The 25,495-nt window shown below is 37.5% G+C and overlaps 1 protein-coding gene across 5 annotated transcripts in view; it reads left to right on the forward strand.

The window, feature by feature from the left end:
- Nucleotides 1–25,495, forward strand: part of TRAPPC9 (trafficking protein particle complex subunit 9) — a 461,153-nt gene that overhangs the window by 210,598 nt on the left and 225,060 nt on the right. For all 5 annotated transcript variants that reach the window (XM_064644108.1, XM_064644094.1, XM_064644118.1 and 2 more), the window contains one exon: nt 5,461–5,551. In XM_064644108.1, the coding sequence (XP_064500178.1) occupies nt 5,461–5,551 (91 nt within the window). The remainder of the gene's footprint in view (nt 1–5,460; nt 5,552–25,495) is intronic.

Below are 25,495 nucleotides of genomic sequence, written 5' to 3' on the forward strand. Positions count from 1 at the left end.
ACTGGAACACGTTGTCCAAAAGTGCTGTAAAATTGGTGTCTTGGAAGATGTTAAAAAACTCTGAAGGCCTTGAACAACCTGATGCAATTTCAGTATTTTCCATGCTTTGAGCACGGGGTTGGACGGTGACTCTGGAATTGCCTTTCAATATAAATTATTCTGTGATTTGTGCAGCCAGGCAGAGGGCTGGGTCAGTGAATGACTGTTGAAAACTAAACTCCTTTTCCTTCCCCTGTCTCCTGCTCTCCACAGGTTCTGTTGCAGCCAAGAAATTTTCTAATGTACTGTGAGGGAATTGCTATTTCAGTGAAATGAGACTATAACATTTTGGGATCATTTTATTGAAAATATTCTAAACCTGGCCCTAACAGCCTTTAAAAAAATGAGACTTCCAGTGCCACCTTGGATATCATGCTCCATTTTTAACTTTTCTAATCGGTAGACTTTTTTTTTTTCTTACTTCAGCCTTAATATCTGTGATGTATAGGAAGCCTGTCCTATTTGCAGTGTTTCCTTACATTTTTAAAATTGTATTGTGTGCCCCCTCCTCAGTTTTTTCTTTTCTATATTTAAACCTAATTGCCTAAAATTTCTTTCAAAACACATTTTCTTGCAGTCGTATTGCTGATGTTGTTCTGCAGTACAGCTCTATTTTTCTCAATATGTGAGGTCCGAATGTGGAAGCAATACTGCAGGTGAGGTTTCTCACAGAATAAAAGCTTTCCAGGTTTCAGATATGTTTTGCTCTGAGAACTGTTCTTTAATACTTTTGCAACTGTCTCATGTCTGATTGATTTTTTTTTATTGCACGTAGTTCAACATAACTGGCTGAATTCCCAAATATCAGTTTATAGATTGTTGATTCTTTCTGGGGTGATACTTGGGACTTTTCTTCATTGAATTTCATCTAAATAATCTTCATAAGTTCCACTCATTTGTTAGCTTTTGGAACGCTGACATCTTTTCCAAATACATAAAAATTATGAATGTTTTTGTATTTCATCATCTAAGTAGCCAGTCAGGGTTTTGAAATTAGTATCTCTCAGACAGAACCTTGAGCCATCTCATTTGCTTGACAGCAAATCACTAATTTGCTGTTATTGAAATTCATTTTTCTGTGTCTGTTCTGTTTTTGATGACTTCATCTTGATCATAATTATGAATCTTTGGTTATGAGAATATTATGTGTCGTGAAACTTCTGTACATCAATGAAGGTTTCCTTACATCTCCATGCAGCTTCTTAGCAACACCAGTTGTTTGCAGAAAAGTAACTATCATTTAAGACCCTAAATAACTGTATATAATTAGTTTTAATAATAAAGTACCACAATGATAATCAAACGGAAAGCTTAAAATATGATTAGGGCTACTGCTGTAAGTAAATTGTGATCGTTAATAATGTAAATTTATTTTCATTAGTGTAATTCCTTTTTATGAACATTTGCTAATTTTTTTATCATTATGTGCATTCTTCCACCTGGATTTATTTGCAAAGGACATATATATTGAAAATAAATTTTTTTAAGATGCAAAATATGGAACGCTGTAGGGAGAAAAAACATGAATAACTTCCAGATATAAACCATTTTTTTAAATGTGTTGTCTTTTTAAGCAGGAGGTTTTAGATAACATGCTGTGTTCTAATTGTGGACACCCAGCTACACATTAGACAATCCAGAGAGTATAAAAGACCAAAGTTTTCCATGGGGAAATAACTAGTTCATTTGACTGTTGTTTAGGTTTTTGATATGAAGCAGTTTATATCATATTCAGTCTGTTGCTACAGAACCATGAAGCAAGGGTGTCGACTGTGAAAAATTAGGTTTTCAATTTTATTTCTTTTTAAAACAGCATCTGGTGATTGTGTGTTCTCTGGCTCTGAGGCCTATTTGACTGTTAAATATGAACAATTGCACTGAAAACTGGATGTCAATTGTTTCAGTCCTGGCTGATGCATGTGTTGTTAATAACAAAGATCTGACAGTAGGAAATGAGGCCAGGGTCAACAATCTGACTGCTACAGAAGAACAGGTTTGTGATCACAGTGAGATTTCAGCAAAATGTGTGGAGGTTTAGTTAAGTAGAGAGATCCTGCAAGGTCAAACTTAGGCTTGGCAGCCTGTGCTTCTGTTTATCTGTACAGACTTTTTCATTGAATTTTAAATCCTGGATCTTACACTTGTGTCTTTTATCAGCTTTGACTTTGAGCTAAGAATGAAAGGGTATATTGGCAACCCCTGTTCCAACTGCTTTGCTTTCATTGACTTCTACAGAGTTATCTTAGAAAATACACAAACTCTTGAGTTAAGCTTTTGTCTCTTGTTCCTTTGACATTTTCTTACTGCATATTTTGGTTGCTTTTCATCTTCAAGGTAATGAATTTGTTGCAATGTTCAGTTTTGTGTTTCTCATATAATGAGCAATTTTATGTAATTGTCTGATAATATAGTCAGGAGACGAAGATCTGTGGTACAGAATTCCAGATCCCCCTGTAGGTCCATGTGAACACATAATTTGTTTTAACAAGTCAACTTCTTTGATTGCATCTCAACCTTGCCTTTCTCTCCTTTGCCACCAAATTCCCTTATGCTGTTTCATTCAATGATCTCATTAGACAAATGCAGTTTATTTCCTGAATATGTGTGTGGTCTAACCAGCCCTACAGAATCACAGAGCCACAGAATGCTCAGGTTGGAAGGGACCTCAGTGGGTCTTCTGGTCCAACCCCTCTGCTCAGGCAGAGTCATCCCAGAGCACATGGCACAGGATTGTGTCTGGACAGTTCTGGAATATCTCCAATGAGGGAGGCTCCACACCCTCTCTGGGCAATGTGTTCCAGTGCTGGGTCACTGCACAGGAAGGAAGTTCTTCTCATGTTCAGGAGCTTCCTGATTATCAGTTTCTGCCCGTGGCTTCTTTTCCCATTGCTGGACACCTTCGAACAGAGCCTGGTCCATCCTCTGCCTCCTCCCTGCAGACACTGACAGACATGGGTGAGTTCCCCTCTCAGTGTCTCTTCTTGAGGCCGAACAGCCCCAGGTCCCTCAGCCTTTCCTCATCAGAGAGATGCTCCAGTCCCTTCATCATCTTCATAGCCTTCACTGGAGCTGCTCCAGGAGCTCCATGTCTCTTTGGTGCTGAGGAGCCCAGAACTGACACAGCACTCCAGATGTGGCCTGACCTCCTCTGGTTTTACCTTCCGGAGTGAATGTTGTACATGTGAATACCTGGATCTGCTTTGACTGCACTTACCAATGATAAAGTATGGAGAATCACCTGTTTTGTAGTAATTCTAGAGTGGTATCTGAGACCTAAAGCTTTCCACGGAGCTTTAAGGAGTAAAAATCAGTAATATTCCAGGCCCCACTGTGAGTCAGTTGTAAGTAAATTACAATGAAGTTAGTTTAATGTTACAGTTAATGGCAGCCAGTGTTTTTAAAGCGTCTTTTAAATACTGCCTTTTTATTAGTGTTTTCTCTAACTTATGTTCCTTACATTAAAGATGTGATAACAGAATTATTTATCTGCTGTTTCTGTGAAGTAATCCAAATTATGTATTCTCTGTCCTCTAGTTTGTTTTATGGAAATTACTCAGTTATGTTCGTGTTCTGAGTCTTATTTTTCAGCAGCAATGTTCTTCTAAGGTGATATTCTGCTGCCTTCATTTTTCCATATAGAAAATGGTGTTTTTTTAATGGTGTTTACAGCTTTTTAGACTCTTAGGGGTTTGTGAATTCTTTATTTGTGGTCTTTTTAGGGAAAAAAAGAAGTGCTATTTATGACACTTTTCAGGGCATAATGAGAATATTTTGAAAAATAATGGCAAGAATCTTGTACAGTGTATTGATTTTCCTCTTCTGTCATCTCCTTGAGCTCTTGAGTCTCAATCACTAATGGATAGATCTATTTTTGTTCTGAGGTTTCAAGACTTTTCTTTTAAATCTTATGTAGAGCCTGTGAAATAATGTCCTGCGATAGAAATTAGTTATCTGCAGTACTTGTTAATTTTCTTTTAAATGACATAGATGAGTACATACTCTAGCAGTCAGATGATGTTCCTCTCTTTCCAGAGTTTTGCAGAAAAATGGCTGGTCACATTTAGAAGCTGTTAATAAAAGCTCAGATATTCTTTCATGTTTTGCTGTATTTTTGATGAGCGTGGTTACAGGCTTTTGGAGTCGTTGATGTAAATCTTGATGAATCTTGCTGGGAGCTTGTCCTTTAATTGTGGTGGGACTCCACCTATGGGTGTTTCATTTGAAGATTGTGAAGTTGGAAAAGGAGTGTTTTCAAGGCTCCAAGGGGAACCTGCCTCTCCCTTGAATATCTTTCTGTATGATGCTCCCATTTTGTGCAATCATGAGCTGAGCTGTGAAGATGATGCAGGTTTTGCTAATGTAAGTACAGTTCTGGTGTAAGAACACAGACTAGAAGCTCATGTGCATCCATGAAGGAGCCATCCTTGCTCCACCTCCACTTCTTCTTCTCACCCTCACCAGGAGAGGGGCTTCTCATGGTACAAAATCACACCAAAGCCAGGGAGTGCAGCCTTGGCTGAATACGAGATGGTGCTGACACCTGCATCAAAGTGCTTCAAAGCCCTTTGAGTTCAGTGCCTTCCTGAATCCAGGGAATTAGAACCAAGAAATCCAGTTCTCTTCCTGTTACAAATGCATATTGCTGTGATTGACACATCACATGAAATTACTGTTAATTGGTTTAAATGGATAATCCTGTCTCTGTGCTACATTGGATATTGCCTGTGCTTTTATTTAGTGTTTGTTGTGTAACCTGTTTTGAAACCCTTTTGAAGGAGATTCTTCTTTTCCCAACATTTTATTTCAGTGCTCCACTGTCCTTAGAGGAACAACAATTTTCTAATTTTTTCTCATTTCAGTCTGAGCTTGTTTCTGAGCTCATGCAGGGCAGAAAGGAAAGCTTTCAGGTTATGTGCCTGTGTGGTCCTGGTATGTTTGCCCTCAGTAATGACACTGTCACTGCATTGTCCGACATCCCTGTACCGCCACAGAACTGGCACCAAGCCAGCATTAAATGCTGTCCTAGCAGACATTTGTTCTGTTTTATGTTGCCCTATTCAATTTTAACCTTTTTGTTTTCAGATTGTTCCTAATTTATCATCTTGAATTCTCATCCTGCTCCACAAACTTACAGGTTTTGCATTTTTACGGCTTCCAGACTCTTTTACCCTTGTGTTTTATTATGGTTCAGGTGTATTTTACCTTTGCTTTAACACTCCTGCATGGAATTAAATACCTATATTCTGAAGTTATCAACTGCTGTCATTTTTATTGTTGGTCAGTTCATGGGTTAGTTAACCATATGCAACATTAACCTTTAAAGAATCTCTTGCTTACAGTTTTGGTTTCCAATAGTAAAAGTTATACATATTACATGCCCTTTTTCTTTCTGAAACAAAATTTTCCTTAATTCCAATTTACCCTTCCTTGAAGCGTGAAGGGGAAGCAAGTGTGGAAGGAGTTCTTAATCAGTTGGTCCTGGAGCATCTACAGTTGGCTCCTCTCCAGTGGGGTGAGTAGTGTCAAAATCAATTGATGATCTTTTTAGAGGATGTACTGGCTTGTAATTTTTAGCAGCACGAGAATGATAATGTTTTCATTTACTGACAATCTATGATACAGGAGAATTTGATAGGAATTTTACTTTCCTTTAGATATTTTACTTAGCTGAAGATAAACGTAGAATTGGTATCTATTTTATTTTAAGTGCCACTGTTCAGTGATAGTAAATATGAAACCTGACCGTGCACTTTTTCCTGTAATTTGCAGTCCTAGTTGTCATGTATGAGAGGTGGCTGATACGTAAATTTTGCATTTGCCTGGCAGTGTGCTTAAAACCTGTGTGGTTTTAAAACAATTTCTCTACATTTTTTTTAGTGAAATGGTAATGTACTTTGTGTTATGTGTTTTGTTATGATCTAGACATTTGCATTACTAACTTTTTAGGTGCAGAAAAAGTTGTTACTCTGGGTAATGTGGAAGAACTATTTATCTTAATTTTGTATTTAGAATGATGTTCCGACAATGAAAAATTGAATTAATTTAACTTGGAAGAATCATAATGATGTGACTACTCTCTGAGGTACTCAGCAAGCCTTGTTAAGAGGCTTTGGAACATGGAATGTTTCATCCCCAACAATTCTATGTCAGTTACAAGTATCAGAGAAAGTCCTCAGGTCATCAGAAATTGTTTCCAAAGCTTTTACTTTTAAAGTAAATTTAACTCTATGCTCCGTATTTTCATACTTTGATGACCTAGAAAGGATCAATTTTAAGGAACAGTGATCCATCACTTTTGTATGTGTTACTCCATCATCATGGCCAGTCTTCATGAACGAAGATTTGGGAAAGGTCTTTACCCTTCGAGCCTGCGCAGTGGATTTTTTAGGTGAGACACAGTGTGTGCTGAACTGAGCCCACTCTTTAATCCTGAGGTTCATCTGCCGGGGCCGAGCGAAGCTCAGATGGTGGCAGCGAGGTCCTCAGGATGTAGGTTTGTTTAGAGTGACCTTCTCTTAGATGGATGGCCTTACAGGGCTGACGAGCTCCATCTGCCCGGGGGAGTTCCCTGACCGGGAATTGAACCCGGGCTATGGCGGTGAGAGCGCCGCATCCTAACCACTAGACCACCAGGGGGCCCTATGTGTTACTACTAAAACTAAAATGACCCCAAACTCCAGTATTTGTGTGCCCCTTGAAGTGCCTGGGTTTTTTTCAACCATGGGGACTATCCTCAACTCATATATTAAAACCTGTGAGTGCTTTGTTTATAGAGGAGAAGATTAAAAATTGTCTAAAGTTGTTTGCTGTAAGTATGTTGATCTTTAACCATAATCAGCTGTCTCTGAAATCACACTTATCTAGCCTCAGTTCTTCAGAGGATTCAAGGATTTGGTAGCATTCGCTCATATTACCTACTGGATTTGGCCATGACTGCCCTGGTCCTCAGCAGTAAAGCAGTGGTTTGTGGCAGGTGTGTGTTGAGAGCTCAGAGAGGTCAGTTCTTAGGTCTGCAGAGTGGCATCAACCATGGACGTGTTTGTACCCTGGGCTCTGTGTCTGAAAACTTTCCTTTGGCAATTCCGAATGGGACATTGCCTTAGGGATGAAAAACGTGTTTTTCTTCTTTCCCTATATACTTGGTTTTCTTCTTTTTGTTTTATGCCAAATTCCACTATTTTCTTGGTAAAAGAGGCTTTTTGAATCATAGGATTGTACCTGACACTCCTGCCTGAATGGGGACATTCTTTGATGAACTAGCCAACAAACATGAACATAGCACTGCTTTCCGATAAAACCTGGTTGCCTGTGGAGCTTGTTATTTCTTAGGCTGTTGATTAATTCTATTAAAGAGTCCCAAGTACTTCAATTTTCATCTGAAACTCTGCCTCATAACTGCAAAATCTATTGAAGCACAGACTGATGGTGTCATACGTGTTGATTTTCTACATTAAATGAAGCAGGGAAAGGGACGTCCTGTGGGTTATCAAATACTTGGTTTGCCACAACTTATATATCATGTTTCCTTATGGACAGTTCAGTGTTGCAGAAGTTTACTTAACTTTTTAGTCTAATTTTTCTTGATCTTAAGTTGCTATTGAACATTATTTTGTATAACATACAAAGTATGTAGAAGCTGTAGCTCACTGTGGTGATTATTGAAAAGGACATTTCGATTAAGTGCCTGATTTTACTTGAAAACAAAAGCAAAAATTGAAAATTAAAGGCGATGGAGAAATTTTAGCTTCTTTAAATTAAGCATAATTTTGAATATTCAGCAGTTCAACCTTTGCTAGTGTTGTAGCCCTACCTGTAGTCCTCCTGGGGAAAGCTACTACTGTACCTCCAGACTCTACGCCATGGCAATATGGCAATGTATGATTTTGGTTTCATTAATGTGTGGGATGGAGAAGGAATTAAAAGATTGTTATTATTAGTTTGGTAGGTGGGAGTAATAAGGAGTTGTTGGAATGGACAACCCTGGACAACCAAGGGTATGTGTGTACACACGTATTTAGACAATGTGACATAACTGTGTTTTGGAGTTTAAATTCTCTTTTGGTGCCGGAATATGTTTCCTTTTCAACTCTTACAGGCATAGAAAAATATGAGTTTCAAATGATCTACAATGTAATGTGACTGTTGTTTTCCCTTTGTTTTTTTCCCTTGATATTTTGAAGTGATTGACCTTTAACTGCCTTGTAAGAATCAGCTCTTTTCAGGGTAGTGATCTGAGTACCACTAATGAGATCAGTGTATGCAAGTGATCTTATTCTTTGACTGTTAATATTTCTACTTCGAGAGAACTATTATATAAAAATATTATATAGACATATATATAATTATATATAAATAAATAAAATAATATATAAAAATATAAAATTAGTAAGGGAACAGTCTGCAGATTTTCTTTTGTCATCCTGCCCTGTCCAATATTTTGGACAGCTGTCACTGATAAGGTATTTTAAAAATACTGTAATACTGTAGTATCAGCCAGATTTTTTTTTTTCAGTCATCACACTGTTTGTAGACACAACCTGGCTTTGCTTTGAGTTTTATTTTTATGTTAACAATAACTTGTATTTTAGTGTGAACTCTTTACTATTAGCCATTATTGTGGTACAGTCTTTGCATATATTGGCTAAAAATTTGGCTTAGTTTTATGCAATAAAAATTTTTCCATGATTATTCAAGGATTTTGCCATATTGATGGCTACACTGAAGGGTTTACTTTGTTATAAGTGCTCACAGTGAAGCATGAATGAATATTTAACATGGTTTTGATTAAAAAAATGACTGGCTCTTATTCAAATTTGTAGAAACTGGACTTCAAAATTCCTTTTAAATTTGGCATATTTAATTCATATAATAGTTAATATTACATCTCTAAAACTACAAAAGCATATTGAAATAATTTTTCATGTAAATTTGACAATCCTGTCCTTTTTTCATTAAATACAAGGCAAAGAGTAGAAATAAAAGTTGGTGACATTGAAATTTTGCTCTGAGGGTAAGAAGTTACCTCTGAAAGTTGTCAGATAGAGGGGGAAAAAGTGACTTGTAGTGAACAATTTTGTTTTGATTTCATATAATTAAATGACTGGGGAAGGGAAAAGTATTTAAGACATGAGGAATCAAAACCTAGGAAATATATCAAAGGCTAGAGTGAGAGTTCCTAATGTGTTGTTAAAATTGAATTTAAGATTTAAGACATCTCTGTAAAATGAAGTTGTCTGTTAGGCAGGTTAGTAAATCACATGTAATTGAAAAACATAATCTTGCTGAACACCACCAAGTTCAATGTTCTCTAAAATTTATGACATATTTTCTCTTTACTGCTGGGCAACAAACCAAATGCAGGCACAGCTGTGGTTTTAAGGTGAATATATTAATATGATCAAATCAAGGAAACACAGCCTGCAAAGTTTAACGAGGAGAACCAAGACTCTTCAGAGGCGTGTGTCGTGCGAGCTCCGTGGCTTGATTTGAAAAGGATCAGATGGAGGTGTTTGTAGTTGCCGCCTGTGCAATGATTTTTCAATCTTTATTTGATTTATGTCCCTAAGTTTTGCAAGGAAGCAGAATTCTGGGAGCCAACACTTATCAGTTTGATGGTGCTCTTCTGCTTTTCACAGCAAAATTATCACAGGTACAAAATCATGAACAAAACTTTATAGGCTGAGCTTGAAATAAGACTGTTGATTGAACCTGGAACAGGCCAGACTTGGGATATTCCTACATTCAGATGAGAAGTTCCTCTGAAGCGAGAGGTTCCTGACACTTTGAATGCTATAAGCAAATTTCACAAGGGAAACTTATTGTAAATTCTCCTTCATAAAGCAAAACAAACATTGCTTCCTTCACTGCCTGCAACCACAAGGCATAGACATGTTTTCCTGATGATCCTCATATGAAGAGTGAAGATTTATTAGAGAAATTTGGTTTAGGAATTTAGAACTGTAGACACTGAAAAGTGCTGGAGGTTTTAATATATCAACCAAATGCTTTTCTTTCTCTATAGAAAGTGAGTAACTGAAAATCAATGATTATACATGAACTCTAGTATTACTAACAATAATGTTCCAAGAAACTTGCATTTGTCAAGCTTCACCATGGAAGAAGTCCAGAAACAGCTTTTTGCTTTCATTCATTCTTTTATTTAATTCACTCATTTCATTAATTCTTCCCTTCTTTCTTCATATAATTATGAATTTCAAGACAGTTTATAATGTTTAAATAAATCATGGATGCCTTTTCACAATGCAGTGTGTTTTATTTCCTAGTATGTGATTACAAGGAGAACTAAAATCACTGCTGCTGAATTCTGCTCAGATCATAAATAAGAAAAGTGATGGTCAGTAGCCAAAGTCTTGATTATTTACTTATGGGTAGAGAATGCTACACATCTTATTGTGGGTTCACAGTAAAGGGTGTGTCCACCTACATCATGTTGGCATATTGTACTTAGAACTAAAAACCTCAAAAGTGATGGTGGTTTTAAATTGTCCCTCAAAGGCAGCTGGAATCAACAGGAGAGGCGAATGTAAAAGTATTTCGAAGTGTTTTATGAACATATGGTTCTTGACAGCTTGTTTGGAAGTTTGGTCCATTTAAGTTTCACAAAACATCTTATGGAAGCATAACTTTAAAAATAAGTTTTCTTAATAATTTATTGCATGTTTTGGAGAGCACCAAATCAGAATCAATTTTCACAGGTTACTGATCTTAAAAGTAATGACTGAACTACACACTCATTTTATTTTGCATTTTCCAGCCTGACCTTAGACCACAATTTCTGTGATTAACCCTTACAGATTGCAGCAGCATCCTGAATACAGAGGAAAATAAGTTAAAACATCTTTCAGTGAGTAGGAGAGGAAATTATACACCTCCAAACCTGTGCTTTGGATGCCAGCTTGACACCCTGATAGCTTGTTGTCCCCATGGACTTAGTTAACATGAGCCAGATCTCTGCACACATGAACATTTCCTTTAGTCAGGGCAGTCCTACAGTATTGCTGTTCTCTCATTCCTGGAATTCCAAGGCTATCTGGGATGTTTATTCAAAGACTAGTTTTAATGGGGAACTGTAAGAAAGTAGTTTTACTTTCTCTTTTAATAAACAGACCCTTCCTAGGCCCTAGAGAGGACCATTTATATTATACAGATACAAGCTTGGAGATACAAAGAGATCAGCAGGATATATAAAGGTCTGCCCTTGAGAAAAATGATGAGTTTTATTGTGTTCATTCATCAAGCTAAAATATTCTTTAATTATTTCTATTTTAGAATTACAGTAGTCTGACCATTGTCATAGTTAGAAAGATGGTACCAGGAGTGTTAGCCAAAAAATCTCAAGAGTAAGCTGTCTGTGAGGTAGAAAATCACAATATGATTCATAGGAAGACTGAAATTGAGAAACAGTCTGGTGGTAGATGGATTTTATAAGGTAAACGACCTTTCTCATCCATTTAGAAGAATCCTCAGGTTTTTCGTTTTTATTTTTAAGATCCAAGAGAGGTGGGAACACTTTCATATCTTAACAGCTTGTGTGCAGGCTGTTTTGGAGGATATTTTGGCAATGTCAAACAAGCAACATGCTTCAGTTCCTGGGAAGTGTTGAAGGACTGGGGTAGTACATAGGAAAAATGGAGTAATTTGATGAAACTGGGGCATCTGGCACACGGATAATGGTCTTGCATGTCAAAATACACTATTTTGTGATATGTTTGGAGTCTGGTGTTGTTTCTAATTCCTACCGAAGCCTTGGTTACTCAAAACTGAAAGAAAAAAAACTTGTAGAGAAAAGGTTTTAGACATAATCGGTAGTGATTTCAAAGGAAAGATGCTAAGAATAAAGAGAGCCCCCTAAAGTGACAATGAATTAACAAAACCTCTTATGTGAGGACAGACAGCTTGAGAGAGGTTGGGGGGAGGGCAGTGGTTACTTCATATCAGATTTCTGAAAGAACTGGCAGCTGAAACTGCAGGTCCAGCACTTCTAAGGAAGGAGTGAGAAGAGGCAGGAGGGAAAAGGAGGTAATGAATGCTCGTGGAGAAGTCTGAGTATTGGTCTAGGACTCACCAGTGTGAATCATTACTGATTTTTGCTTTAAAAATAGATAGACAAAAGAAAAGGAGATCAGAGGAGGAATAAACTGCTAAAATATTCTGATGGCTAAAAGATTACCAACAGCATCTCTCTAAAAGGAGATGAGGCTACTGCACAGAATCACAGAATCGTTTGGGTTGGAAGGGATCTTCAAAGATCATCTAGTCCAAAGCCCTGCCTGGGCAGGGACATCTAAGACTCTAGATTATATTGCTTAAAGCCCCATCCAGTCTGACCTGGAACAATTCCAAACACAAGATATCCACAGATTTTCTGGACAACCTGTTCAACTGTCTCACCACCCTCGTTGTAAAGAGTTTTTTTCCTTAAGTCCAGTCTAAACCTACCATCTTTAGTTTGAACCCTTGGCCCTCATCCTGTCACTACAGGTCTTGGTCACAAAATATCCCTCTGTATTTCTTATAATCTTGCAAGAATCTCCAAAACCAAAGTACCATAAATGAAATGGATGAAATGTAGTCCAGGAAAAAAGGTTATTTGTTCTGAGAGTGGTAACAAAGAAATCTGCTGCAAGTTCAGATCTGCTGTCTGAAGTGATTGGAAATTATTTAAGTGTCTCTGAGCTACCAGAGTAATTCAGCGATGGTTTGTGATGTTTGTCCAAGCCTCTACTGAAACCTCCCATGGGAAACTTCCTACAGAAGAGCTCAAATCAAACCAGAATAGGAAAATGTAAAGTCTGGGAGGTGATCAAGGAATGAAGACTTATTGCCAGGTTTATGCTGTAGAGATACTGCACTGAATAAAGCTCGATCAGTTCTCCAAAGCTGAGTAAATCTGGCAGGTGAGTTCAGTGTTCGCTACTTAGGACATCTCCAGTTTTGCTTGCTTTGAGTTCCAGTATCTCTGAGCTGTTTTTCTTTAATTAGCAAAATCAAGAGTTGATTGATCTCCAGGAATCCATCAGAGGACCGGGATCTCAAGGAGAGGAGAAAAACTGCTGAAGTGGGACTTTATTTTCAGTATTTCATTTACAAAACCATTGTATTTTTAAGGGGGAAAAAAGAGGAGCTGTGAACAGTTTACTTCTTTACAAGAATATTGCTTATGACCTTTCAGTGAAGCCATAACAGGTGATTGAGGAACACCATAATGATGATAAATTGTTATGCAGTTATTCAAGGTACTTAATTTTCTAGGCATTGTTAGAAGTAAATTGAGTAATAGATTAATTGAACATTCAAATTAAAAAATGAAATAATTATGACAATGAGTTCAAAAAGAGCTGTGTAAAGATAATTGTAAAGAAGAATATTGAAAAGACAAAAAAACTGGCTTGTAAAGTAGTTGGTGAAAAACTATCAGTGAACCTGCAAACAAATAAATTTCTATTACTTTGATGGATATAGAAGATACCACTTGAATAAAAATTCAGAAAAAATATGTTTCAGCTTGTGGACAATTAAAAAAATGGAAAAGAGATCAGAAGATGTATGTATTAACAAGAGAGGCAAGAAAAATGCTTTGATCAGGCAAGATTTTAATTGCCCAGCAATTAAATGAGTTGTACAGTTAAGTGTGTAGAGAATGAGAAATGGAAAATATGCTAATTGTGGTGGAGGAATACTCAGAACAGCCTGTGTAGCACAGGCTTAAAGTGTGATTGGTTTGGGGCAGGAAACAAGAAGGGAGTTCGGAATGCACACATTGGGCTTTCTTTCTCTGGGTTCTGACATTTGTGAGCTTTTGTTTTATTTCATACGAAAAAATAACACATGCTTGGAACTGGAGGCCACGGATGCCGTAAATGAGGCAGTCATTTCACTGGCTGTGTTGTACTCGGGATCAGGCTCTTTTTTACTGATGAACTGTGTCATTTCACTGGACCATGATGTCTTCTCTGTAGAAGTGCACTTGTTCTCTCCTGTAGTTTAAAGTTTGTACTTGATTAAGATAAACTTAATGTTTCTGCTTTAGTTTTGTATTTTACTTAAAGCAAAATTTTCCAAGTATTCGCACGTGTTCTTCCCCCACCCCGTGTATTTTGACTCATTGGTTAAGGCCAGTGTGACCTACCATCAGTAGAAGTTCTCAGGCAAACAGATGTTTTGAGGGTAGGGAAGTAGGTTTCATTTTCACTGTTCGTTCTGAACTAGTCTTTTATTTCATCAAGGAAGCAGAAGTGAATTAACAACTGCAAAGAACATAAATCCAGCTCAATAAGCCTTGTAATTCTGAAATTAATAGCTTCCAACTGTCAAAACCTCGACAGTACAAGCAGAGACCAGAACAGACAGATTTGTATGAAGAAACACATGCTTTGACTGAAGTGCTCTCTTTCATGCTCTTTCATTTTTTCCTTTTTAGTCTCTCTCTCTCAAATTTGACAGCTAATTGTCTATTTTTTAGCATAAGAGATTTTTGTCCCTCCATTCTGTGATTTTTCTTAGCCTGTCACATCTCCCCATTGTCCCTTCAGTAAAACAATATCAGAACTAGATTTTACTTTTGGGTTTTTTTTAATTTATTTTCTATCCCAGACCTTTGGATTAAGCAATCATAAAATTTAATTTCATTTTGATTTGAATCATTAATTGATTTTGTTTTACAAAGGAAACCAGTCAAACAAAACCTTTCCTGAGCTGTGATTCTGTGTACTTATTCAGACTGTATACTCAATAGGGAGCTTAGACTTTTTATTTAATGTCTGTTTCCTCACTAAGCAGAAATTCAGGCTCACTTCAGTAACGTTTCTGATTACCTATGGATACATCAGAAAAAGTTTCAGAAGGAGAAGGGCTAATTTTTTTTCCGTCTTAGGATATAAAGGAGGAGCTGAGCAAATGTATTCTGTAGGATGGATTTGTACAAAAGGACTTTCATCAAGTGATACTCAAGTTGGTTTTTATTACTCATTACATTTTTTATGGTATCGTATGAAGTTGTGGCTCAATAATATCAAACACCTACAGAGCTGTTACAGAATTTCTATATCAAGGCCAGACACATGAGATGAAATAAGGAAGAATCTTAATTAAAAATGGTAGTAGGATATAGAAAGGGTAAAATGTCTTGGCAGTATCTGGAATTACACAGAGAAATAATTGGTTGCCTCATGTGAAACTTTGGGAAAGAAAAAAAGGCAGCAGCAGCAATCCTCAATAATTAAAAGCAGTGTTCAAGGATAATTACATTTCTGTAGTTTGATAAAGAGTCAACTGTCAGTTTTCTGAGTGAAAGATGGGGTTAGGTTGTTCAAGTTAAAGGAAAAACCCAGGTATTAGAAGAGTTGGAGACCATAAATCAGAAACTTCAGAGCAGCAGCGGGTGCCACAAGCCTCAAATGGTTCTGGTTGGAAGCCTTCCAACAGTGCTCCCAGCTGTGGGAGCATTTAGCAAATTTGTTTTAGCAGGACATGAAGTCTCAGAGTTGGTTTGTGCTGCACACAAACTCCAGGCTGCAGCTGGAGCACTGCTGAGCAGGGAGATCAGCAGCTCAGATCTGTCAGGGCTTCTTGTCTTGGGCTTTGCCCTACTCAGAACTCGGACTGGTAGACAGTAAAACATGGCTTTGCACATTAGATCACTTGACTTCAGAACCCTTGTTTGAGATGAGGCATATTTATAACTCCTTCACTGCACCCAGAAATTCAGGCCCATGTATAGACCCCTCAAAACAGGAGATGACCCCACAAGGATGAGTGTCCACACTGTCCTGCCTAGTGAGTTTCTTCATGGTGTTTAACTCCCCAAAACTGCATCATCTCTTGCTTTGCTGTCACAGGTTTTTCCATGTACGCTTCACTTCCAGAAAGAAAACATCCAGGTTTCTCTCACTAGTCAAATAGCCAAATAGTGGTTGTGAAAGAAAGAAAATGAAAAATTAAGTGAGAAACATAATCTAAGTTTTGAGATGGGGATGAAAATAAGATCAGTGAACAGTTATCAATTGTAGTGAACATCCTGAGCTTTGCCTGTTAAAGAGTCAAAATGACCTCTTCTGCTTTCCTAGTGACTGTAATTTTGTATAACTTACTGGATAGACTAGTGAGTTTCTAAACATCTGTTCCTATTGAAGGTATTAATCAGCAATGTGCTCACCATTCACTAATTATCAGCTATTTTTGTTGAACATTTCAGCTGTACTTGAAGGAAATTATTTGTTGTTCATGGGTGCTTGGTAGATAGTGCTTTGTATTGTCTGAATATTGCTTTAAATTAATCTCATCACATGAAATGTACATCTTTATGTTATTTAATTCAGAAGTTGACTGCAGAAGGTGTCTCAATATGATTTTGTTTGGAGAGCCTTTTGTAAACTTATTGAGCTCCGTCTGAGATCCTTGCTGCGAATAGGAATTTCAAGATTAAATTTATTTGTGACTCATTTCCAGCCCTTTTGTTCTCATGTCAATATTGTTCTTTAGTTTAAATAGCTTTTCTCAGTCTCTGATGTTTGCCTTTTATCACTCTTGCTCTTTCTTTTGTGCATCTCCAGACAGCAGTCAGGACTAACTCACCCAGTGTCTTTGATAGCACAAAGGTTTTTTTTATTTCCCACCCCACAATTATCTCAGTAGCCTTTGTCTATGTCTGGTGTAAAGTGTGTTTTTTGTTTTCTTAGATCTGGTTGACAAGCTTAGATCTTCAGTAGCATTGTTCCTGACACGGGTCCTTAATGATCTCTGCCTTAAAGTGAGTCTGTGCTTTCATTTCCACGACTCTCTGTTGTCCCTTATTAACCACCAAAGTTATAGTGAATATTTAGTATTTCACACAACATGATGTAAGCTATTGAAACCAACGTTGCCTCCTCACAAACACGAGTTTGAAGCAGGCAATGATGGAGTAAATCCAGCTCGTTAAACCTTCTGGCTCATATCAAAGTTTATGTATTAAGACCAATGTGAGTAACACAGTGTTCAGCAAGTTGCTGCCGTCTCTCTAATGTATCCCTCATAGGATCTTAAATGTCTAAGGTGGATAATAATGTAGTCACTTTAGGTAAATGCAAAACAATTAAACCACTAAAACTTTTAGAAGTTAATTTTGATTAAATTACACGTTTCAGGTTCTCAGCACCATGACCAATAGTGTAATAAAGCAGTGTGAGGCCTTACTGGCTGGAAATGCAGCAGTTGTTCGGAACCCCAGACGTACAGATGAATTTCAAGTTTAGGTTGGTTTTTATTACACAATAATCACATTTTTGGGAAGGTTGTAGCACACTTCATGCAGTCCTTTGGGATCAGTAGTACTCAGAAATCCCTACACAACCAGTACATACTCCACAAAGGTAAAAAACATGCTGGAATGACAAATCAAGGAATAAAAATGCAGCAGTACAGGATTGTTGGCTTGTGAGGAATTGTTTTGGCTTTCTGGCTGTCACAGTACATGGTTTTGTACAGGGGGTCTGTTGAGAAAGCTGTGCATGATTCAGACAAGTAAAAACAAGCAGAGGGGACAGGACTGTGACATGCAGTGACACATGTCTGATAGGGGAGGCAGCTTGTCACAGAGGTTGGTGATGATAATCTTGAAGCTGTTCTTCAGAAGGCATGGTGGCAGACAATGAAATTCTGTTATTTTCAGAGAGTAAAAACAAAACCAGCAACTTGATCATCAGGCAGAATTAACCTGCACAGGTTCCCTCCTGTTCTTGTAACAAAATGTTTCTTAGGCAATGTATTGGGCAAGATTATGAACAGCTCTTTATATCATCATTCTGAATCCTTCTTGTTCTCCTTTAAAGTGTCTTTTACATTCCCTTAGTGCGGTAAACTTGGTAACAATCCAGTTGTTTTACCTAATTTATGTAAAATACCACAGAAGGCATTTACCTCTGTCATTCATCTGGAGTTTCAGACTGCAGAGCTGTTTGTTTGCCACAGAGTGCCATGACAATCAGCAAACCTTTAGTCAAATTAAGTTGGATGGTTTGATGATATGAACTCAGCAGAAAATTGTTACATGTCTAAATGTAAAGATTTAAAGGGACCAAAAAATTGCAGAAAACCAGAGATGTTTTTTAGCCCAGGAACGACATTTTATTCACATTTTATTGTCTGTAATAACTAAAATGTTGCTCCCTTGGACTTTGGAAGCAGGTTGTCTGTGCCTTCAGTTATCTCATATTATAGTTTACTTTTCTAATTATAAACTCTCTCTATTCTGTATGGGTAGTGGACATTTCTCAGTTACACAGATACCAAATGTGACCCTTGAATGTTCAGTTATTTTCTTCATTCATGGAAGATCATGCTAAGAACATGCATATTCCTGTATGCCAGTATCTTTTGGATACCATTGGGTAATACCATACACAAACTTGCAGTAATGAAGTCTTTGAACTACCTTTGGGAAGGAGCTTTAAACTGAAACACTGTGATGATGACTCCTGTGCCTTTCCTGACATGCTAAAATCTAGAGAGGAGGCTGCAGGAATGGGTTTTCTGAGATAGCACTGACAAAACAGGAGATGGAAGTGCAGGTTCAGATATTTCCAGTGCTAAAGTAGAATTGCCCTGAGCATTTCACTAGAAATTAAGTTTGAGTACACGGTATCTGGCAATTAATAGCACAGTATCTTTATAAGCAGTGATTTGTGATTAGTCTTTAACTATCATTACTTCATATTCTGATGGCAAACTGAATTTAATAAAGTTTGCAAACACTGGAAAAAACACAAGTAAATATTTTACTCAGTAAAATATGACTCGTATGTGATAATGTCTGGGAGAAAAGTCACTGGAGATTCTTTCTGTTTTGAAACAGGGATTAAAGTGAATCCAAGTTATCTTGCTATTCATTAAGTAGCTCACTCCTGCTTCATCATAAATAATAAATTATATCATGGGAAGACTCATCATTGTTAGTGAAATTTGAATATCAGCAAGTAAGTTAATAGATACAAATAAAAATGAGCCATAGTCAGCATAAAATGTCTTTAAAACTTTTGAAAGCTGTATGGTGAAAATCAGGGTTGGATACCCTCTGCTTCCTAAAAATATGGAAGTAACTGAACTCTACCTGGAGAAATGTTTCCTAATTTTCCCAGCTGACTCCATAAAACCCCAGCTGAGACCCCTACCCCATTTTTGGTGTTGAACATCTTAGAACAATTCTGGGAAGATACAAGGATGGTGCTGTCAGTAGAAATACATCTTTCTTTCTCCTCTCTTCCTATCCTCTCCTTTTCAATCTTGTCTGGAGGTCTCTTACTGAAGCCAAATGATGTTTGTGATTTGGAAGATGTGTGGATTAAAATATTGTAGGCTCTGCTGGATGCCTGAAAGCACCAACGACACCAGGAAATTTATACTTTACTCTGCTAATTGTTGGAAAATACAAGCCCTTGATTGGTATGCAATTAGAAGTGTAACATTCTGTTAAACATATCACACAGCATATGGCATGTTAGTAGCAAATCCTCTAATTTAAAATGACAAAACAGTATGCAGTTCTCCTATTACAAATTTTTGAAGGGAATCAAAATTTGTCATTTGTCTAAATATCGGGAGGGGGAAGCCATCCTTCATTATTTTGGTAATCTAAATTTGGTTTATGTTTGATAAAATTTCTGTTCTCTAACAATGAACAAATATAAAGGAGGAAAGCCTAGAATACAGGTAAATGTGCCATTAGTCCAACTAATCAAAACTATGTCTTTTATTAAAAAAAAAAAAAATTGAATAACATTACCACATCTGATTTGATTCAAACAAGTTAATAGTGCTGAAGCAAAAATGTATTTGCAGAACCTCGGGGAAAAAAAAATCAAAGTCCCCTGGGTGGAATTCATTGATGGGCAATGGAATTGTTCACTGGTTTGTCAATTGAAAATATAGAATGGCTCCATAGACAGATGTTCCTTTCTTTAACAACCTCAATGCTTTGAAGGCTTGATACACCCTTTTGATGCATATTCTCTGATCACCTTCTATTTGGTGGCCTGTTTTGGGATAATGTGTTCACATATCTGTGAAGGTGCTGCAAGAAGTTCCCTCCTGTTGGAAGCTGAAGTCTTGCTTGTGTGAGCCCAGGGCTGAGTGGTACTTAGAATATGTGCTGTCAGCCCACTTATGAGGCTGATTGTTACTTGGCATGGTTGGTTCATGGAAAGGTGGCCTGGTAGTCCAGGCTAAAGTGGGAACTTGTAAACTGCTTCTGAGGATGGAAAAGTTTGGATGTGCTGGGTTACTGTGTGTCTTCCAATCTGATTAGTCTTGGAGGGGACTGCGTTTCATTGATTGACTGCACACACCCCACCAATTGTATCAGAGAAGTTTAAAAATCTCTGAGTGCCTGAAACACAGTTTTGTTGACAGAGTATTCGACAAGCTTGTATTTTCTAATATTTGTAGATGGCCAATTTATCTCACATTTGGCAAGTAGTGTTTATCTTTTCCCTTGAAGTTTCTGACTTCCTGGTCAGTCTTTCACTGGTGCCATGTTAGGATAACTCATCACTTTAAAAATGTGCCTTATTTCTACTTTAATTACATCTTGTCTCCGATCCTTTCCCCATGGCATGGTGTTTGTGAGACATCAGTCCAATGGTGTATTTGCCAGTGTTTCTCAAAGTAACTTCCTAAGGCTGGGTTTATTATTTATTCTGAAGTGGTAAGTGGGATTCCCATTCTGCTGATCTTCTTGTCCCTGACTTTGTCCCCCTCCTACCTCAGTCTCCAAATGTGGCTCATTTGCAGCACAGCCGAGCGTTACAGAGCCACAGCCCAGCCCTGGCAGGATTTGTGGCCCCATCTTAAACCAGGCAGGGGAGGAAATTTTTCTGCTCCAGCAGAAAACTGATCATTTGTTATGCTCAACTACTGACATCAGTTTTGTTGTGACTTTGTTCTTCATTTTGACATTGCATTATACAGTCAATTTGGCATTGAACTGGAGAAAATGAGAGTACTAGGAAGCTGATTCCTCAAACTATTAATTTTATATCAAAGACAACTCTCCAAAATGTTGCATGGAAGGGGGGAGGGAGTCCTTTTTCGTTCTACTTTACTCACCAAATTACATAGTTACTTTAGAAATCTTAAATCTAGTAAATTTAAAATCAGCTTGTGCTACAAAGCCCGAGGTTTGGTATCGGTTGTTCCTGTTGTGTGTTGTAGTCACTAATCCTTTTAATGAAGAGCTTTTAGCATTGAAGAGATTCTATTTATAGTAAAGCCATTAGAGCATAAAGCTTCTCATTGCTATTCTGCGGCATGGAGCTGTAATATTTGTCAGTGGAGGAAAGATATTTTTAGCTGCAGCATTGAAAACCGAGGCTGAAAGGTCAAGAATCCTCGCGGGGATATGTTCTGCTACATCAGTGCTATCACACAGCTGCTGTTTACTCTCTTATCGCTCTTCAGTAATAAGAAGATTTTTTTTATTGTGACACTAAAGGTATAAAGCATCAAAAGGATTTTGCGCATGAAATGAATACTCGGGGAAAGGATGATGTGTCCAATCACGTTAAATGTTCTGCTTCTCTTTAAGTGAATGATTTTATTTTCCCAAAGACTGTCTCAATAGCTATTCTTCAAAAGATTCATTCTAGGAAAGGTTTTTTTTATTTTTTTATTTTTTTTTTTTTTTATTATCAAAGGGGATGAGACCTAATGTGAGCACAAGACAATGTGCTGGAGTAGTGAAGAATTTCAAGCACACACTATTTCTGCCTGACATCTACACCATTCACTTCCTTAGCAGAGTGTGCTGCATGAACGGGAGACATGATAGCAATGTGTAGTTTGCCAGAGGAAAAAAAGCCTGGAGATTTCTCCTGGTAATTTGAGGAACAGAGTTGTGGGTAGTGGTGATTATATCTGGGACAGGACAGCTTGTAGCACCCTGGATAGGTACTCAGTGAGCACAAAAAGATCATGTGGTCCTATTGAAACAGGATATGATAGATGGCATGTGAAAGGGAGAGGGGAGAAAGGGGGGGGGGGAAGGGGATAATTATAGGAATACAAGGCTGCATATATTAGCTCAGTGTACAATGTGAAGGCTTCAGAGGGTTTTCTGATATCTTTATATAAAAATCAGGGGGGGAAAGAGATTAATTGCCACATTGAGAAAATTAGGACTGTATGATCAAAGGGAGGGCAGAGAAGAAATGGCCTGTTGACAGATGGCTTATAAAAATGAAAAGATTTTTCAGAGGATATGAGTTTGGAGTTTTGTGCTGCTTGGGGAGACACAGTCACAGTCATCATATTTTAATAATAATAAGCTGCTATATAATCCTTTTTATTCACCAAACATTTTGTAGCATAAGAAAAGTATGAATAAAATAATACACTGATAGGTACAGTTTCTTCTCAAGCTATAATGAAATTAATTGTACTTCTCTAAGAATTTATTCGAGGACTTGCTGCTGGAGGTTGTTCTTATCTTCTAACACATGGAGTCCATTATCCCTTACCTTTTAAAACAGTTTCTTTCATATCAGGAAATTATTTTAATTCTACTCTTTCTGCATACCCAAACCAGTTTTTAACACCATCTTTTCCAAGCTTTCTGTATAGGCAGTATTTGGTTTAATCCATGTGGTTGTAACTGTTGATTTGTTCCTTCTGCAAGAATGATGCCAGGCAGCAGCACAGAGTGAGCACACATTAATAGGCAGCTCCTGTCCTCAGTACATAAATAAACCAAAAGTTGAAGGACTGTCAAAAAAGAATTGAAGAAACTGAAGGGATCTCAAATCTACAATTATTTTCCTCTTATAATTGAATGAGATTTAGGTAAATGGGCATTGGCTGAAGGGAGTGACAGAGAAATGGAGGGTATGGCTTTGTGAAAAGACAAGACAGTAATGGCTTGTTCCTTTCAGATTTGCCAGGTGTTACTTAGTCCCATTATCTCTCATCTCTCACTCTGATGAGAAGGAAGCTCAGTGCAAGTATGTGAGATATGCACAGGGTATGTGGGATAGAGGAATTTATTCTGAGCTCTTGACTTCATGATGTGTATATAGACAAATTTTCTTAATGAAAGAGAAATTTTATAAACATCACTGATGGATTTAATATATTGGGAGAACTGGTAACTCCTGGGATTTTGATGGTAGCACAAAGATTTCTTTCAAAAGAAAGAATCCAGGATGTTTTTTGTTTCTTTCTGTAACCACTGGACTACAAAAGGAATCAGCAGAGAATGTGATAAAAAATTACATAAACTCATAATCCATGATCTCAACTGCAAATAAATAAGTTATTTGTTTATAGCTTTCACAGCCTGAAGCAGTAGTCATGGTCTTTGTGGAAGAAAGTAAGTTCTAGGTCATGGACTGATAAAATAGTGTTTAAATTGATTGGTGATATTTTCTGTGAAAGTGCATGTGACTTTGCTGTTCTACTACTGGAGTGTTGCTGTGTATGAGTTTTCCTCAGCCCCCCTAGTTGATCTTGATGCTTTTTATACTCATTAGTCCCGTGCAGTCCCATGTAGGTTTGCATTCTCTCTTGCTTTCTCAGGCTGTTCAACTCTTGTTAGGGCTTAGACCAGCTGTAATTACTTCAGTGGTTGTGTCTTTGTTACAATTTTACAATCACTATGACATCCTTTTTTTTCCACCCCATGGTTGCTCTTTTCACAATTAGCTGTTCACATACTACCTAATTTGCTTTATTAGACAGATGTTCCTGGGAGAAACAAAGGTTTGTTTTTTTTTTAATTTTTTTACCGTTGGTGGTTTTGGTTGGTGAAAACAAAGGCAGATCTTTTGGAGTCTAATGTGCTAATGTTCCTCTTTGCTTGTACCTTGGCATGAAGCTGGAGGCTGGTAAATTTGCTATCTATTGACATTCAACTTTGCTGTAAATTTGTAAAATTCAATGCAAGGCAGTTACTTAAACACTTTGTTATCATTAAATTCTACCCTGGCTCTCTTCCTTGTGCAGAGATAGGTTAAAAATAATTACAAAGTAGAGACATGTTGGCCTTTATTGACACGGAGTCAATGAACATGCAGCAGTTGACAGTTGCCTTTTACTACTTTCATATTTTCACTTTAAATACATAGTTTCTGTGAGAGAGTGGAAATGTCAAAGCTGTATCTGTAGTAAGGACAAAAATACTTGCCTATAATTACTGTTCTCTGATTTTTTTTCTGAGACAGGTTTTATCTGCTCTCCTTTTTGCTGTATCTGAGATTTGTATATTCTTGTCTTGATTTGTTTGTTAACCAAGGGGAATTTTTATCTTCCTACTGGCATGTTTTGAGATTTATTGTGTGATTGCCTCTAATTTCAAACTTGGCAAATCTTATGAAATATGGAAATGTGACCTCGTCATGACCTCCTATACCTATGTTGCATTTTGCAGTGATGCCCCTGGCATGTTTGATGGCCCTGCAGGTCCTTTTATTTGCAGTCTGTCATCACAAAATGGATTTGGCTCCTAGCTGCTGTATGAAAGGATTAACAATTCCTGACACAGCTGAAGTTTCAGTTTGGGAATCTCAGTTTAAAATCTCCTCGCAACAACTGAAATATCAGGGGTTGTTATTGGAGGCAGGTTGAGTCTCTCTGGGAGGTGTGTGGAGACCAGGGCAAAACTGTGTGTGTGCGTTGGGGAGGTGTCATCTTTTCGACAGCACTTTGTTGGCTGGTACAGAGCAGTATCTGGAGAGTTCAGTTCATCTGCTTGAGCTAATCTGTGACTCAGGTTTATTGTATATCCAGAGCCTGTGCTGTAGGTCCAGTTCAAATTAAAACAAAGTACAAGGCCTTGGCATTTCACTCTGTCTGAAGTGGCAGTTGTTGATGGTTGAGAACACTTGTGCAACGCTACAGGCAGTGGTTAACATTTTAATTGTCCTGTCCTTTAAATTTGCTCATTTTGGGAGTCTTGTCGATGCTAATGCTGTCTCCCTAATACAAAGCTGGGATGACTTGTGATTCCAGTCCTATTTGTTAAGTGGATGTATTTTATTTGCAACTAATGACTTGCTGCTGGTGGATGGTAAGTTTAACTGCTGACTTGTTTTATTATCTGTTTAAAGCTCTCGTGAATCTCTGAAAGAGTCTTAAGACACATTTTTGCTGTGGTTTCCTGCTTGTGGCTGGATGTCATTCAAGATTTGTAAGGAATTAAGAACTATAGGTAGCCTTGTCTGACTGCATCTCTCTCTATGTAGCATTTCAGGATTTGGGATCCAGTGCAATTCATGTTAACAAAATCTAAATTGGGATACTTCAGGGTAAAACATTTCTGGAAATAAACTTTGTTGCTCTTGTTGTCAATTAAATGACTAAGTCTCAGTGTAAAATCTTCCCCTTTGTTCAAGATTCTCACTTGTGTGCTGTTGACATGCTGGAAATGTAGATAAGATGTGATAAAAGGTACTGTTACTATTGCCTGCCCACA

This window comes from Pseudopipra pipra, chromosome 1 (assembly GCF_036250125.1).
Source record: "Pseudopipra pipra isolate bDixPip1 chromosome 1, bDixPip1.hap1, whole genome shotgun sequence".
Lineage (NCBI taxonomy): Eukaryota > Metazoa > Chordata > Aves > Passeriformes > Pipridae > Pseudopipra > Pseudopipra pipra.